The sequence below is a fragment of the Pygoscelis adeliae genome, unplaced genomic scaffold, assembly GCF_000699105.1.
Source record: "Pygoscelis adeliae isolate BGI_AS28 unplaced genomic scaffold, ASM69910v1 Scaffold318, whole genome shotgun sequence".
Classification (NCBI taxonomy): domain Eukaryota; kingdom Metazoa; phylum Chordata; class Aves; order Sphenisciformes; family Spheniscidae; genus Pygoscelis; species Pygoscelis adeliae.
Genome location: NW_008825430.1, coordinates 2716233 through 2732357, shown reverse-complemented (window position 1 = coordinate 2732357; position 16125 = coordinate 2716233). Strand labels below are relative to the sequence as shown.

General features: G+C 37.2%; 1 protein-coding gene across 1 annotated transcript; it reads left to right on the top strand.

Moving 5' to 3' along the window:
- Positions 1 to 236: 236 nt before the first annotated feature.
- On the top strand, positions 237 to 15778 carry DTWD1 (DTW domain containing 1). The gene is made up of 6 exons (XM_009330935.1): positions 237 to 245; positions 1493 to 1774; positions 2856 to 2999; positions 4266 to 4539; positions 9520 to 9764; positions 14380 to 15778. The coding sequence occupies exons 2-5, from the start codon at positions 1499 to 1501 to the stop codon at positions 9747 to 9749; spliced, it is 924 nt and encodes a 307-aa protein (XP_009329210.1). The 5' UTR covers positions 237 to 245; positions 1493 to 1498; the 3' UTR covers positions 9750 to 9764; positions 14380 to 15778.
- Positions 15779 to 16125: the final 347 nt, after the last annotated feature.

Genomic DNA, 16125 nt, shown 5'->3' with positions numbered 1-16125 from the left:
CGCGGGGCCCGTTGGCAGGCGGGGAGCGCCTGTCGCATGGCGGGGCCCCTCGCCCTCTTGTGCTTCCCGAGGAAAGCCGATGGCAGCGCGGGTTCGTCTGGCAGGTAGGGGCCGTGTGCTTTGTCTCGGAGATGCTTAGCAGCAAATTGCACTGTGGAATTTGTACGCGTGTTGGGTTTTGTGTTTACTCGAGTGGACAGCCCTGACCTTTCAAAAGTTCGAGCTTGGCGGCGCGGGAGGGGAAGGTACCGTAGCATGCACCAGTACTTAACTTTACCAGAAAATAACAACTATTTTTTTCTGGGATTAATTTTAAATTTTTACTGGAAAGTTAGCGGAGTGTTTTGGTTTTGTTATTTTTCAATTAAATTACACTTGGTTTTATTCAAACACTTAATTTTGGATCACATCGCAGGAATTATCTTTTGTTTTTGTTAAACATGAGTGTTCTGTTGCATCATTTCATAAGTGTGATCCCTGACATGAAAAAGTGAACCTAAATTAGCTGAAAGTAAATACTGAGAATGGCTTTTTTCACTTTAAGTGATGCAGCACAGAGTGTAAAAGGCAGTTGTTGCTGAGCAGTGCTTATACTAAGTCAAGGACTTTTCAGCTTCCCATGCCCTGCCAGGTGCACAAGAAGCTGGGAGGGAGCAACAACTAAAACATCGGTGTGTTATCGACATCGTTCTCATCCTAAATCCAAAGCACAGCACTGTACCAGCTACTAGGGAAAAAATGCACGCTATCCCAGCCAAAACCAGGACAATCTGTCTTGAAGAAAGTCTGAAAAACCCATGGGCGTTATTAAATAAATACAAACTTGCAGAATGAGTCTAGTCTGGGTCAGCACTTACTGTCTGGCCTATGGAGCACCAAAGCTGTGTTTTAGCTCAAGACTAATTTTTCAGCTTCAAGGCTTGCTCCTGGAAGATTTCTTTCATCTCACAAAGTTCCGTCAACAGGGATATCAGTCAGGTAGTTTGGTTTGCCCACACACAATAAATTTCAGGATAGAGATCTAAATTTGTACAATTAACTTTTCTCTTACGAATTTCTGTCCTGTAGACCTTTAATTCCGTGTCAGTAGTCGTGCTGAAGACTAACGGGACTGCTCATCCCGGTAAATGGTGTCTACCAGTGTTTTCACAAGCTCTTAGACACTGATCCTACCAACAGAAAAAAATACAATTCTGCACGAGTTGAGTGGGATAACTTCTCTTAGTAAAATGATGAATGTGCATATATGTGCGTTAAGGATACAGATTTCAAGTTCTTTCTAGCTGTTTATCTCATGCTCTCCTGAAATCTGTTGGAGTTCTTGGTGCTATAACAACTGAATCCGGTGCTTTTATTATTATTTCTGTTATAGGAAATACCGTCTTTGATGAGTATCTTTTGCTAAATAGGATCACACAGAATCATTTCCTGTAAGTTAGTTCATCATATATTGGATTTTTATTTAACAGCTACAACATATTGTCTCTTTCAGCTAACCATGTCTTTAAACTCATCTACACTTTTAAGTGAAGAAAACTCTCAAGGACCAAGAAGAAATACTGAATGTTTGGAAAGTCTAGAATTGCAGACTCCATCATCGTTTCAAGATAACCCACTTCAACAATTACAGTTAGCATCGCAGGAAGTACTTGAAAAGGCAAAAAAGAGCGGGAGATCAAAATGCCCCCGATGCAGTAGTTCAAGGATGTTTTATTGTTATACATGCTTTGTTCCTGTTGAAACTGTCCCTACCAAAGAAATTCCGACTGTGAAGGTTAATACTTCTTACGGATTTTTTATAATATTCTTGTGCCTTCTAGTTACTGAGGACAGAGAACAGACAGTCTGTCCGTGACCATTTCTTTTCTGATTCATTCTTTATGGACATTCATCTTCAACACAGCAATAAGTACGAATAAACTACAGCTAGATAAAATTATTGTGCTTATTTGAGTAATTACATGTACAAACACTGACAATGTTCCAGTCCTCACATAAACATTTATGTATCTACTAGATGAGAAGATAAGCTGAAGTCACTCAGCTCTTCATGCAAATGACTATGTTTTAACTTAGTTCTTAAAAGTTTCTTTACAGTGCTCTTACCTTCATTCTTCAGTTTCTAAGAACTCTGGCCAGAAGAGAGTGTATTGTGAACAAAAAATATGACTTGTCGGTAACCAAGAGTGAATTTTACATAATATGTGAACTGAAAGGCATTCCTAAATGTCATGGTTGTATAATTCAGATAACCACTCTTAAAATGTAAATAAAGAATAAAAAGCGTAATGCCCTTCAGCTAAAATACTTGGAGAAACCATCAAGGAGGACTGAGAGACATTTTGCAAAATCACCTAGGAACTAAAACGCATTTTGAAGACACTTTCTACTTTGAAAGTATCGTGAAAATACTTTACAAGTACTTTGGAAATTTGACCTAGTGGATTTAGGTGTATTTTCATTGAAATGGCCGTTTTTGCAATACCTAATACAGAAAACTCTTCATATTTAGGACCATTATATTGCTCGAATTAAGACCACATCTTATTTACCTTATTGATACTACTTCGAGAGGTTGTACCATGCTACTACTGCAGCATTCCAAATTGCATTCATTGCATGCTTAGGTATTTACATGAACTGAGAGGCTGTAACAAGTGCTTCTTGTCACTTGTCTCTAGTCTAGTTCTAAACCTATTAAAACAAAAACATTGTCAAAAATTGTCAAATGTGTCTTAATTACATGCCCTTAGGGATTTCACCTGGATTTTGCATAAATTGTTGTACAGATTTTTGTACCTGTATATGTGATCGTAAATACTGCTTGTTTGTTTCTTTTTTCTTTCTCACTGTAGTTACCTTTGAAGATTGACATTATTAAACACCCAAATGAAACAGATGGCAAAAGCACTGCTGTGCATGCTAAGCTCCTGGCACCTGATGATGTCACAATTTATAAATACCCTTGCATTCCAGAATATGAAGAAAAACAACATGAAGTAAGAAATTCTATATAAGCAGCAGGGCTTTGTGCTGGGGAGATGCAGAGGTTATCTTCTGTACTTCCTCCTGCACTCTGCTGGGAGGGAGCGGGAGGAAAGCACTATTCTCTTAATCCAGTCCACTCCATCTTGAGCTCGCTCAAAGCTTGGGCCTACAAACGTACAGTGGTTATGGACTGTCCTCCAAAGCTTGGAAAAACTGTAGCACTATCTCACCACCTTGAATTTCCTATGTTCACCACCTTAGTAATGGATAATTTGATTCATTGTGTGCCATAAGTATTTTGCCCAAACATACGAAAGCATTCAACTTAGGGCAAGTTAAACAGCAGTTAGGTGTTGTGCTCATCATATTCAGCAGCTGCAGTGTTTAAACATCTGTAAAATTGTTAACATTCACTGTTAGAGAGAAAACCTACTGAAATGCAACTATTGTCTATCGCAGTCAGCACAGAGCCTGAAAAAAGTGAGCTATGAACTTGGATTTATATGCTCATTTAAATGGCGTGATTAACCTGAAATCTAATATTTACACATTTGATGTCATAATGAATACTTTCATTATTGTTTGACTACATGGAGAAGAGGATAATACACATAACTCACAGAGATGTTATTTTCCTCAAGGAAGGAGCCATCAAGGAAAGCATAGGTGGCAAAGAGGCAGGAAGCTGGAGAAAAGCAATGGGGAAGGCAGGCAAAAATGGGAAGAGATCGCAGTGACTTTGTATTGTCCAGGCTTCCCAAGTCACAGATTCTGAATGCTGCAATAAGCTGCTGAAAAAATACGAAGTAAGGCCATCACTTCACGCAAGATAGTTGTGGGACCTGCAACAGGCACAAGGGCGGAAGAGATTATTTCCTCTGACCTAAAATTTGTGAATGAAATTAGAAACTACTTGTTATGGCCTTCCCGCCCCATATACTGCAATGACAAGTGAAATTGGAACGTCCTCTGGGCTGACATCATTGCCTTGGCTGAAAAAAACTTTTTTTTTTTTTTTACAGAAGTATTAGAGTTGGTAGTAGAAGCATGGAGGTGACATTTAATTAAAGATCTCTAATAAGTATCTTTATTCATTATTTTAATATAGTCTTTTATCCTTTTAGATAATAGACTATTTTTTAAGAGATACTCTTTCATCTTCCCCTGACTTAAATGTTTGTGGGTGGGGATAGAAAATTTCTGTTCTTTAATGAAACAGTTCCTGGTGTTTTACTAGATTTTGTTGACACTCAGATTTCTTTCTTTTCTTCATTCAGATAGCACTTATATTTCCTGGCCCCAATTCAATTTCAGTAAAAGATATTGCTTTCCATCTCCAAAAATACACTAAGAAAGGTGTTTATGATAACGACAATGACTGTTCCAGAGAGCCATTTCTTAAGCAAGCAAAAATAGAACCCAAAGAAGAAAAGAATCTAAATGAATGCAGCTCAAGCAACAGGAGTGAAGGCACTAGACTGAAGAAAATAATATTTATTGACAGCACCTGGAATCAAACTAACAAAATAATAACTGATGAACGACTTCAAGGTAAAAAAAAAAGTTGATACTGAGATGTTATTGCTACAGAAATGATTAAGGGAAATATATGTCTATGTAACAGACCTGAGCATAAGGGTACACCTAACCCTATATCTGAGTATACATGAAAGATCCAACATCCTATTTCAGTGCTGTAGAAGACTTCCTGAGCCAAAGACTCCATTACTTTTCATGTCATATAATTTGCTTTGCAAAATGATAAGACTCGTATTAAGAAAGCATTTACATTTATTTCTCCCACTTCTTTCTTGGAACAAATTTCCTCAGTCTCACAGAATGGAAGCTGTTACGTTAGACAATAGAAGAACAGTAGTTTGAATGACCTCTGAAGGAAGCCGGAAGGATTTCCCTTGCAGGTGGCTATTTGCTTTTTCAGGAGACCCAGGGGAGAATTTTTGTACACGCTAGTGGCAGACGGGCCACTAGAAGGTGAAAGAGGGATGTAGGAGGTACAGCACAAGTATGCCATGGCTTGGTTTCTTTTATCTAGTAAAGTTCTTTGTTTCATTATCATTTCAATGACCTCGCTACTTTCCAGACAAAAGGGGAATGCCTGCTTGCCCTCCACACCATCCCATCTCTGAAAGCAAAAACTTGTAATTCTGCAAAGGTTTTTTGTCTCCGGTTCATTACAAGAAGTTTACAGTTAAGTATTCTAAGTAAAACCACAAAAGATAAAACAATTTAGCAAAAGCATTCCATTTCCTTTGAGATAAATAGGAATTTGAAAATACTTTCATTAGTGGAAAAGGTGCACTTAGTTGGGAGGCAGACTATCAAGTTTATATGTAATACATATAACTGCCTACCAGTGCCTGCTTCGCACTGGACCCTACAAGGAATTTCACAGACTTCTTACATGCAAGATTAATGTTGCCTTGCTGTCTAGTCAGTTTATTAAAGAATCCCACATGTGAGTATAATGTATTGGCTAATTAAAATCTGTTACCAAGTATTTAGTTTAACACAAAACATACTCTATCATCAAATAAATTGAAGTATTACTGGAAAGATTAGAGTAATTGCATGTTGCAAGTTACTGTAAAGCATTTGAAACTTATTTTAAAAGGATGAATTTAAGAAAACTAACAGGCAGCCAGGGGAACTGAAGATTTCCGTGGAAGCCTATGTGGTGTATCAGTCAAAAATTCATGATTGTTGTTACTTTGGAGCTGTTAAAGAATGGTTTCCAGTTACCCCAATGTGAATGCTGAACAGGTGGACTCTTCCTCCTTTCTAGAACTTCATCTCTGTTCCAGCGGTATTCCAGTCCTCTGTTTCCCTGAGCACCTTTCAGGATTGCAGTAAGGTGTGACTAGCGTCATGCAAGCGAGTCTCTCTTATCCACACCCAGGGGAGAATTTTATTCTCCATAGAGCAAGTATAGCAGTATGCACGACCCGTGCATTTGTCGCTTTCCTAAGTACCTCTCATAAAGGACGTAAGTTGCATTAATAGTCCTTTTAGAGACTGCAATTTTGCCTTCCAAGATGAATGGGGCAGAGTTTCTTTAGGCATAAACTGATGAAATTTTTATCTTGTACACACATGAAAAATAGAGAACTGTTGTCATTTTTCAGTTCAACTACAAATGAAGTCATCATTCAACAAAATTATCCTCATATATTAAAGTTCAAAAAGGAGTGTTCATCATTCCAAATAAAAAGTAATTGCTGTACTTATTCAGAAAGATGAAGTCACAAAAAAATACTGAATGGAAACATTAACGAAGCCAAGAAAATGTAAAGAAAAGCCTTGTGTTTTGTAAGCCTACATTTATATATAGAGTAAATCTACCTAATTGTACTGCAAGAGAAAGCAAATGAGTACATCAATCTTAAAAAAAACAGTCTAGAAAATTTGGACAAAAAATACTTTTATATCTTGGAGAAGTGGTGTAATATATCTCTAGAAAACAAAACTGAATTAGTTATGTTAAAGACAGGAAATATTTGAAAGTTGGTAATGTCTAGGATTGATTACTTCATTAAAAGTGATCACTAGATCAGAAAGGAAACAGTTGCATCTAATGTGAATGATTACTTTCTCATATGAGCGATGAAGCTTATTGGCAACATCCACATGGTTGTTAAAGAAACAGATTGCTTTGGTATTTTTTCCTGTAAGTCTGATCCACTTTGTATTAGCCAAATGTCGTATTTTATTCGCTTATACATTTTCTTGTACAAGGCTGAATAATACATCTGCTTTAGTAGTTTGGCTTTTTTTTTTTTGTAAAGTTTCTGTCCTTGCTTTCATTTCTGCAAGAAAATGGTAGCCTTTGCCTATGCACAGCTAGGATATTTGAAAGCAGTAAGTAGCTGTTCTCCGAGGCAAACTCCCCTCAGCCTCTTTTTCTGACAAATCTCTTGTCCTCTTCTCACATTTTCATCTTTCTTCTTCCCGCAAAGTCACACGCAGGGGTGTGATGCAAAGAAAAAGTGGGAGTTCTGTCATGAGTTTCCACATTCTTTCTAAAATAAGATATCCTGACATGATTCAGGGGGCCATAGCAGAAGCAAGGTGAATCCAAGGTATGTAAACCCCTTCTTCCTCAGCCTAAATCCTTAAGTTACTCATAAACCTTGGGAATTTAAAGGATTAGGAAAGGAGCAGAATTCCTGCCTGCAATAGCATTTTCAAGCTGTTACCTCTTCAGGAAATTAACAGTGTAATTAAAATAGCAATAGGCACATTAGTAAGAGCTTAGACTCTTCCTAGCTACTGTAGGTACACACCATAATTAGTCATTACTTAAAGTTTTCAGCACTGGTATTTCTTGAACTAATTAATCTCCCAGTTCACTATACAAACCATGGGGACAAAGAGGTGATGGAAGGCTCAGAGTAAGCAACAGGCTTCAGCACGTGTGTAAACTTTACAACTTACATACATCTTGCTGATAAGAACTTAGAATCTCTCTTAGATGTAACATCAGTGACCAAACATGATTAATACAGGATCCTACACGTTTGAGCAGTCGATTATTACAGTGGAGGGAGCACAGGGATGGTGCTGTGATAGTAGGATGGAGCATATCAGGAAAAAACAGAGGCTTAAGGAAAGGTGGGAGATCTCTCTGAAAGGTATTGTCTGCCATAAGACAATACAGGAGAATAACTTTTGTAAGGGAAGTTTGGTTACGTTACCTAAGTAGATTTAAAGGTAGTTGTATTTCCATTTTGCTTGATCTCAGATTTATAGAAACGTTTATTTCTAATGAACTCAAAGTATGTGGATGCTAAAAAGCAAAACATGTTGATTTCCTTAGTGTTGTAAGCTTTCATATGAACAGTCAGTATTTGTAATAAAACATTGCCTTTGGCTGTACAGATAGAAATACAGTACAGATGATAGAAACATGCTCAGTAACTGTAACCCTTAACCCCCTCTAATTTCTTTTGTTACAAAACTCCTAAAATTCTATGTTTGAAACTAACTGATCCTGCGTTTGTGGTAAGCTCAGTGGTGTCAGTGCTCTTGCCTTCAATGAACTTTTGTCTGGATTCAAACCACAAATAGGTGGCAGTTTACGTTGGAGGAATTGTCCCCTAAATTTAGTTCACTGCTGTTAAGGTGGAAACATCACTGAATTTAATGATGTTTTAAACTCTAATTTTAGAGTTTTCACTTTGTTTAGGGCTGAGAATTCAAGTATTGAAACCTCTTGAGGGAAACAAGCTTAATGCAGTTTCCTATTACTATTTTGAATACACATGTATGGGATTATTAGAGGTAATAATTAGACTACGTTATTTTGAATATTTAGTTCCAAAATGCCAACAGTCACATTTAAACTCAGTGATGGAATCTCCTGTTGTAATTTTTTTTAAAACACGCTGTAGGAGAGATTTCTTTTACTATGAAAGATATCATACATTACTAACGCAAAGCAAACAACTAAATCCATCTTGCAATTACACTAGAAAGAATTAAACGTAGTTTGAAGGTAAAAAGTATAGAATTACAAGTGCTGGGCTATAGGCCAGTTGGCGCTCCTGAATTTGGACCTTACGGAAACTTCTCTGTCCATAACTTCCAAGCAATTCTTAAACCATATTGTTATTTATAGTATTACTTGTACTAAGCCGTTCCATGACACACACTTAGTATCTGATTTTAACATTTAGAAAGAGATAAATTTCCAACCTGATCCTGGTTTTGACAGGTGTATACACTATTCTTTATAATCCAACTGTCCATCCTGTTTACAAGGTGATTACACATTAAGGTGGTTTTAATTTTGAGTCGTTTGTGCATCTCAAGGAACATCGAAATCAAGATACACGTTTAAAATTCATCTGAATAATAAAACAGTTCCAGAGACTATAGTAGATAAAAGATTTTCGTATGCCATACAGAGACCAAATTTCTTTCTTTCATCTCAAGTGGGAATGCTTTTAGTTTCTAATAAAATTAATGACCAGATTCTGTCGTACTTACTCCCGAGTAATCCCAGTGAGATTTCAGTTACTTAACAAACATAAATGAAAAGTGTCTGGCTCTTAGCAAATACTCCTCAGTTCAGCAAAACAGTATGAGGGATTCTGTTTTACACTTGCAAGGTATTAGCTTTGCAAAAGGTGAAGTTTGATTAATCATTTTGTGAACATTGATGAGTCTCTGTAGGGTGTGGGTTTCACTCTTCCTATCTGACAAGTCCCTGCAGTTTACCAAGGGCTGTGAGGCTGTATGAACGAAGGGATAACCTGTAAGTTTTAATTGCAAATATGAGGTTTGTAACCTAGAACTTACAGCACTTTTTCCATCAAATTTCACAGTGGTCCACAAAGGAGGATAAAATTATTGCCTCCATTTTACAGATGAAAAATGGAGGTACAGGAAGAGAAATCATTTGCATGCAGGCATCTAGCAGGCTAGCAGCAAAGTCAGAAAACAAAAGACTTGTTTGGCATCCCGTCCAGCAATCCACAAATTGCCTAATTTATCAGCTTTTTTTTTTGACAGGGTTGCTGCAAATTGAGTTGAAGACAAGGAAAACTTGCTTTTGGCGTCACCAGAAGGGAAAGCCAGATACATACCTTTCCACAATAGAAGCCATTTATTATTTCCTTGTGGACTATCATCAGGAGATTTTGAAAGAGAAGTACAAGGGACAATATGATAATCTGCTTTTTTTCTTTTCATTTATGTACACATTGATTAAAAATGCAAAGTGTTGTGCAGGAAAAGAGTAAGATGTCTGTCTATAGGTAAGTAATACTACCTTTTATGTTGTTTCTTTTGTAATGATAAACTGCACAAATGGAACTATTATCTAACTAAAATCTGGAAGTAGATTGTACTCTTAATAACGGCTACAGTGTTTGTCCAGAAGTAAGCTGCAGACCTCATGTCCTGCACACTTTCGGATGAGCAGTCTGATTAGAATTACTTCTGTGAAAATACTTATGCTTTGCTAAATATTACTGTGTTTGAACCTACAGACCTGATATGCTCATCACAGTGAGATTATTTCCTGGAGGTGGGGGTAGGAAGACGTGGCCCCTCTTGCCCTGAGGAGAGATCTCTCTATCTGTAAATAGGAATTAGCATGCTAGCTTTTTATTACTATTATTAATACTGTTTCAGGTGTTTTCTTTGTGTTTTACCCAGTAATACTGATTTCACTTTCATGACATCAAAAACTTACTGAAATTATTAGGATGGTATTTAATTTGGGGGGATGGGGGCGCCAATACAAAATGAAAGACAACATGAAGTGAATAGAATATAAATTATGTACTTTCAAGATTAATTCTGGAAAATTGTCCGAGTAATGGAAAAGAGCAATCTCTTTAAACATCATTATACAGTGCATGATTTCTATAGCACCATTCACGTACTGTTATATTAAGATTATTCTCAACTTCTTGGATAATTTTAGACCTCTTCAAACAAATTAATTTAGGTAAGTGTTTATTATTATTATGTATCATTATTATTTTTGGGAACACTAACTTAACAAATGTCACTATGGCATATCACAGACAGTAAAATTTTGTAGATGCCACATACTTATATTGTAAGCAGCAGAAAGGGCTCATTGCACTGTAGGAGTCCTCTGAAAATGCAGATCTTTTTGCAGGACCTAAGACAAAGTAATTTGCAGAGACAAGAAATAGGGAAGATGGTGGTTCTGACCACAACATTTCTGACAAGACTTCCTTAAATTAGGCAGACTATGAATCTGCTGTGTTTTTTATCTTTGCAGTAATAGTGCAAATTTGAACAGCATAAATAAGACTTTCTCTATGCTGATGAAATTTTTGCTGGTATGTGTAGCACCGCTGGCAGAGTCATCCCATGTGAATGTGGTAATACAAGTGTCTTTGCCAACCTATACCATACAGCTAATGCTGGCAGAGGCAATAGACCTAAGCTGTATCGTTACGAGCAGAGTTATACAAACATATTTTTATCATACTAGGATGTTCTGCCAGAAAAATTCATGTTGGTAAAAATTACAGTCTTAAGGTAGAAAAAAACGTTTCATTAGGGGTACGATATAAGATGGATAAATATTTCTGAATACTTTCAGAAGTATGTTACTTAAGAAAAAATTAAATCTTGTTGAAGTTACACAGATTGAAAAATAATAGTAGTTTGTTTTTTTTTTTTTTAAAGAAAAATTCCAAAGTTTTTGTTGTATATTTTCCTCAGCAAATCTGGCTAAATTATAACCTGTAGCATACTCTCCAGGAGGGCACCCTCACAGCCTGGTGAACACAGAAACAGTGCCTTGAAAAAATACTTCAAGAAAATCCTTTTAAGCTTACACAGCAATCCATACAGGCTCAAACAACTGATTTGTACTATGTTTTTTAATGCTTCAAGATATTGAAATAAAAGTTAATATTGCTTAAAACACAAGATACAAATACACTCTCTCCACAAGTCATACTTATCTTCAGATTTGTGTGCTTATCTGCACAAGTGAACGTACATAACAATGCATTTCAGTTCACAACCAAAACACATCTCGTCCATTTGCAAAAAGAAATGCTAGTTAAGTTACATGAGTGCACGTGAAGCATGCGTGAACTATAACAGCACCACAGGAAACACAGGCTTGAAGTCAGAATGAGAAAGCTTGTTTTTAAATATACATATATAATGGCACAGCTGTTAAGTATATTGTGAGCTCATGTGCCAGGCAATGAGAAAAATCAGCAGTCATGTCTCAGTGCTATTGAAACAACACATTTCTTACTCATTTGGTTCTTATTGCTATTGAGGGGTTATTTTGGCTTTTTACAATGATTAATGCTATTTCCTTTGGTATGAATTTTGATAGTCTTTTGACATTTCCATCTGTTCTTGTATTTCTTAAACAAAGATTGCTGTAATATTTTTAAAAAAATCACACAAGTATAATAGCTTGAGAAGGAAACTTTCACCCATTTTAAACAAACAAAAATAAAATGAACCCACTGACCTAATGTTTTACAAGAACCAGAGAGAAAAATCGGGGGGGGGAGTTACTTCCAAGACACATTTCCCTGAAAACATGTTTTTTTTATTTAAGAAGCAGAGGTCAGATAAAAGCTTATATAAGCTGTTCTTTGTTACTTTTGGAAAATAGTTTCATAAGGTTAAAAATGGTTTCCAAATTTAAGTTTTGTGTACCTCACTTTATTTGAACAATGGGAATTAAGAATCTATTCCAAAAGTAAATTAATTTTAATTCTCAGGTGAAATGAACGTACAGAAAAGATTTTCAATCTGGAACACTGTGTCCAGGAATTGGGTTCAGATTCTTTTTCTTCCAGTGCAACCTCAGTGTAATGCAAGAGTCATTCTTAGCCCAAGCAACAGAGGCACATTGAATATCCGTAATTAATTATGGTCTGTTGATATTCCTGCAATAACCTTTTATGAGGGCAGGAAGGAGGTTATTGTCACTTCTGCTGCAAATCTGTTCTGTCTGAGCAGCAGACGTAGTTCCCCCTTCTCTCCCATCTCCTGCTCTCCCCTCAATAAAAAGATTTAAATCTTGCATTTAATTTCAGCACCGGTACTGAAATACTGAAGCCAAACCTACCAAGTCATCCACCTCACACTGAAAATGTCTCAATACCACTGGTACATTTTTCCAGCTTTGAGACTGAAGAATAGTTTTGTTCCACCAAATGAAAGCGATCAAGTGGTTAATCCTTTCAAGTGCAATTAGCAGCACTGACCTCCCCGTTCTTTAAAATGAGGGTCACAGGGAGGTAAAGGCCAGTTCTGGGCCTTTTCTTTCATATCAGAATATCCCTTCACTAACTATCTCTTCTGTTTCCAAAAACATCAGAGAGCAAGGGGGAAAACAGGCTTCTACTTCCATTAGCAGTAACTTAAACAGCCATAAGTTAAAGGGGGAGGAAAAGGACGAGCATCTCTATCTATCTCCTTTCACAACAGAAGACATCTGGCCTCCTGTGGGGAGGCCCCAGATAACAAAGAACCTGTCATTAAACCTCCGAGATGTGTTCAGAGAACCATTTTACCTGCAGTCTGGCTCATTCATTTCCTGCCACTGAAGCCATCTGCTTTTGCTTATTGTGGGTATTTTTGTTCTTTGTTTGGCCAGGAGGGTGAAGTGGCTTCACTTTAGCATGCCTGTATGCTTGGTCAGAGGGAGGATTTAATCCTTTCTCAAAATGAGTAAGAGGGAGCTGCAAACAACAATTCCTTTTCCTGGAAGGTAGCACAAAAGTCATCCAAGCCCAGGTTGAATAAAGGGTCATGTCAGTGCATGGGGTAAAGATACATTGAGATTGAAAAGAGATGGCAACTTGGAATCTACAGCAGAACCTTCCAAAGCACTTGTAATCTCACCTGACTTAAATCTTTTGCTACTGCTTCTTGCAGTTTTTTTTCAGTTTGAGTCCATCTCGTTTTCCACATAGGCTTCTTCGGCCCCAATTGCAGAGTAATGTAGCAATCTGTTCTTGCTTTTCTCTTGCACCGAGTTTCACTATTTTGCCTGAATGCTTTAAAAACCAGTCTGTCTTCATAAATGATGGTCTTGGCATACTTATATAAAATGTAACGTGACGTGACAATCCATTCCACCTCTCCCTATCTTTGAAAATACCGAAGTGAGGAGGGGGAAACTTCCTGTTAGTTTCCCATCATTTACTCTAATGCAGTTATGACACTCCCAGGTACCACTGACTTGTGTCTCAAAGTATTCCAAAAAGCTGCGCATCAGCTGAATTCATCGAACTTGTTTTGCGACACAAAAACTCAGTGGTGACTGCAGCAATGTTAAAACAGGAAAGCTTTCCCACTAAGATGAAAAGATTGTGTAAGGTGCTGATCTATTGATACCAGAAGATGAGGTCACCCACTGAGGTACTGAACGACTCAACATAATTCCTGAACTGTTATCCCCTGTCTTGAGAGACATTATTTTAGTAAAATTCCAATGCTGTCATTAGTAAGAAAGTTGATTTTGACTGGTCACAAGTAGCAATGCCAACATTCAAAGTGTTTCTAAGAAAAATTTACAACGTTCTTCCTGCTCACTTGTTGGGAAAGATAACACATTGCTGCCATTTTATGGATTCTGAAGAGAAATCAGATGCTGTAGAATTTTGAAAGTGGTGTATCACATTAAACTTTAAAAACACTCATAGTGGTGTGGTTTTACCACTACCTGCCAGAAAAAACATTCAAATAGTTCTTGAGTCCCACAGCAAGAGGCAGGAACTACTTCTCTCATGCAAAACAGACTCTGTATTTTAACCTCACTGAAAATGGAAATTTTTGTCTAACTTTAGCAATACTGGTGCTGTTACTACATTCAAATCAACTGTGATTTTACTGCTGACTTTTCAGACCACTAGTGTTGCAATAGGATGTTTAGAAACATACCACAGAAGAGTGAACGGAAGAGAATGCTCCACACCAGTCTACCCAAGACTGAGTCCTACTCGACCTATGATCCCTGTGCGCTTCGCTTCCCTTACCTATAAAGTTAATTTCTGCCTCTGAATAACATGTCTCTACACATGAAGCTGCACCCGTAAGCCAGTTGAACTCAGCATGAAATCTAAAGGCTAAGTATTATTACTCTGATGGTAAAATTTCTGCTTTTCCAACAGGGACAGAAGAGCTATACAGAAGTATGTGTATATGTGTAAATATTAATAAATATATACCTCCCTCCTAGCGATAAATGCATTAGGACACAAGCCAAAGATTTTTCTCCTATGCTGTTTCTGTCTTCGGGAACATAAAGACAAAGAAAATCAAAGTGTGGTATCAGAGTTTACAAAATTAAAGAATAAACTGTTATATGTACAGAGCAAATGTGTACTTTAGATACAGACATCCGGCTGAGCCTGTTAATGTACACAGATGAGTCGTTTGACTAGGAATTCATTTATTAAGTTTGGACGCAATATCCAGCACAAGTGCTGCATTATCCCTCTAAACAATACACTGGAAAAACAAGTAATATTTCATACCTTTTCACTATTCTGAACATTGCTGCTAATGAGCCTAGTGTAGTTCCCTACTCTTTATCTCGTGAAGTATCATGCTTTCGTTGCATCTCCAAGCAGCACTGAAGAAAAAAAAAAAAAAATTAAGCACATCCATCCAGGCTTAACAGGGCATGCCGAAAGAGGCCGAAGGCATAAACAGGTTATTCCAAAACAATTAAGAGTAAAACTGCAAAGAAAAATTTAGAGAGTGTTGAGCTACACAGAAATTCTGACTCACCTGCACAGAGGAGATGCCATGGATCATGCTCCGCCATTTGCTTAGCAGAGAAGAGGAAAAAGGAGCAAGAGCGCACCCACCCTGGTCCTAAGGAACACGCGTTTGCCTCGAGTAATCGCATGCATGAACACCTGCAGTGAACACGCGCATATATGACCCTTGATAGAAAATTCATTTTATATGTAATGCAACGTGATGTTTTCCTTGCTGTCTTTTGACTACTTACTGGAGAACAAAATAATCAAGCCAGCATTAGTGTTTCTCTGATGTTTTGGGGTTTTATTAATAATATGCAATTAGTCTATAAATTCCTCGGTTTATGCTAGTATTTACTCTATTTCAATGTAGTTTTGTTACAGACAACAGCATGTAAACCTATTAATGTAACTGATTTTATAATATACCTTCTGTCCTACCAAACTGAGATAAGACCTAGCCTCTACTCTGTGAGAATACGTTTTTGTGCGTATGATCTGGAATAACATGTAACTTCAATAAAACAAGTTTTCTGTGAGGTAAGTAACATGGACTCTTCATTTTTTGCGACATTTTATGTCTCAGTATCATCTTCAACAGACATGCTATCAACAACGATTGGATATAATCTCTAGTCATATTAATGTCTGTATCTGTTAATGTCCACAAGACCTGGTTTTAAACATACTTTAGGGCTCTTGAGGCTTTCATCATAATGACTTAGGCTGGTTTCCACAGGGAAAAACCTAACTTCGACTCAATTAAAAATTAAATTATAAAAAACATTCCTAGGATGCACTCCGTTTTGAAGGGTCTCATAATCAGTGAGTCCTTTTTTTAAACCATGCTTGAATGCCACCCTCACAGCCTAGAAGTCTGCTT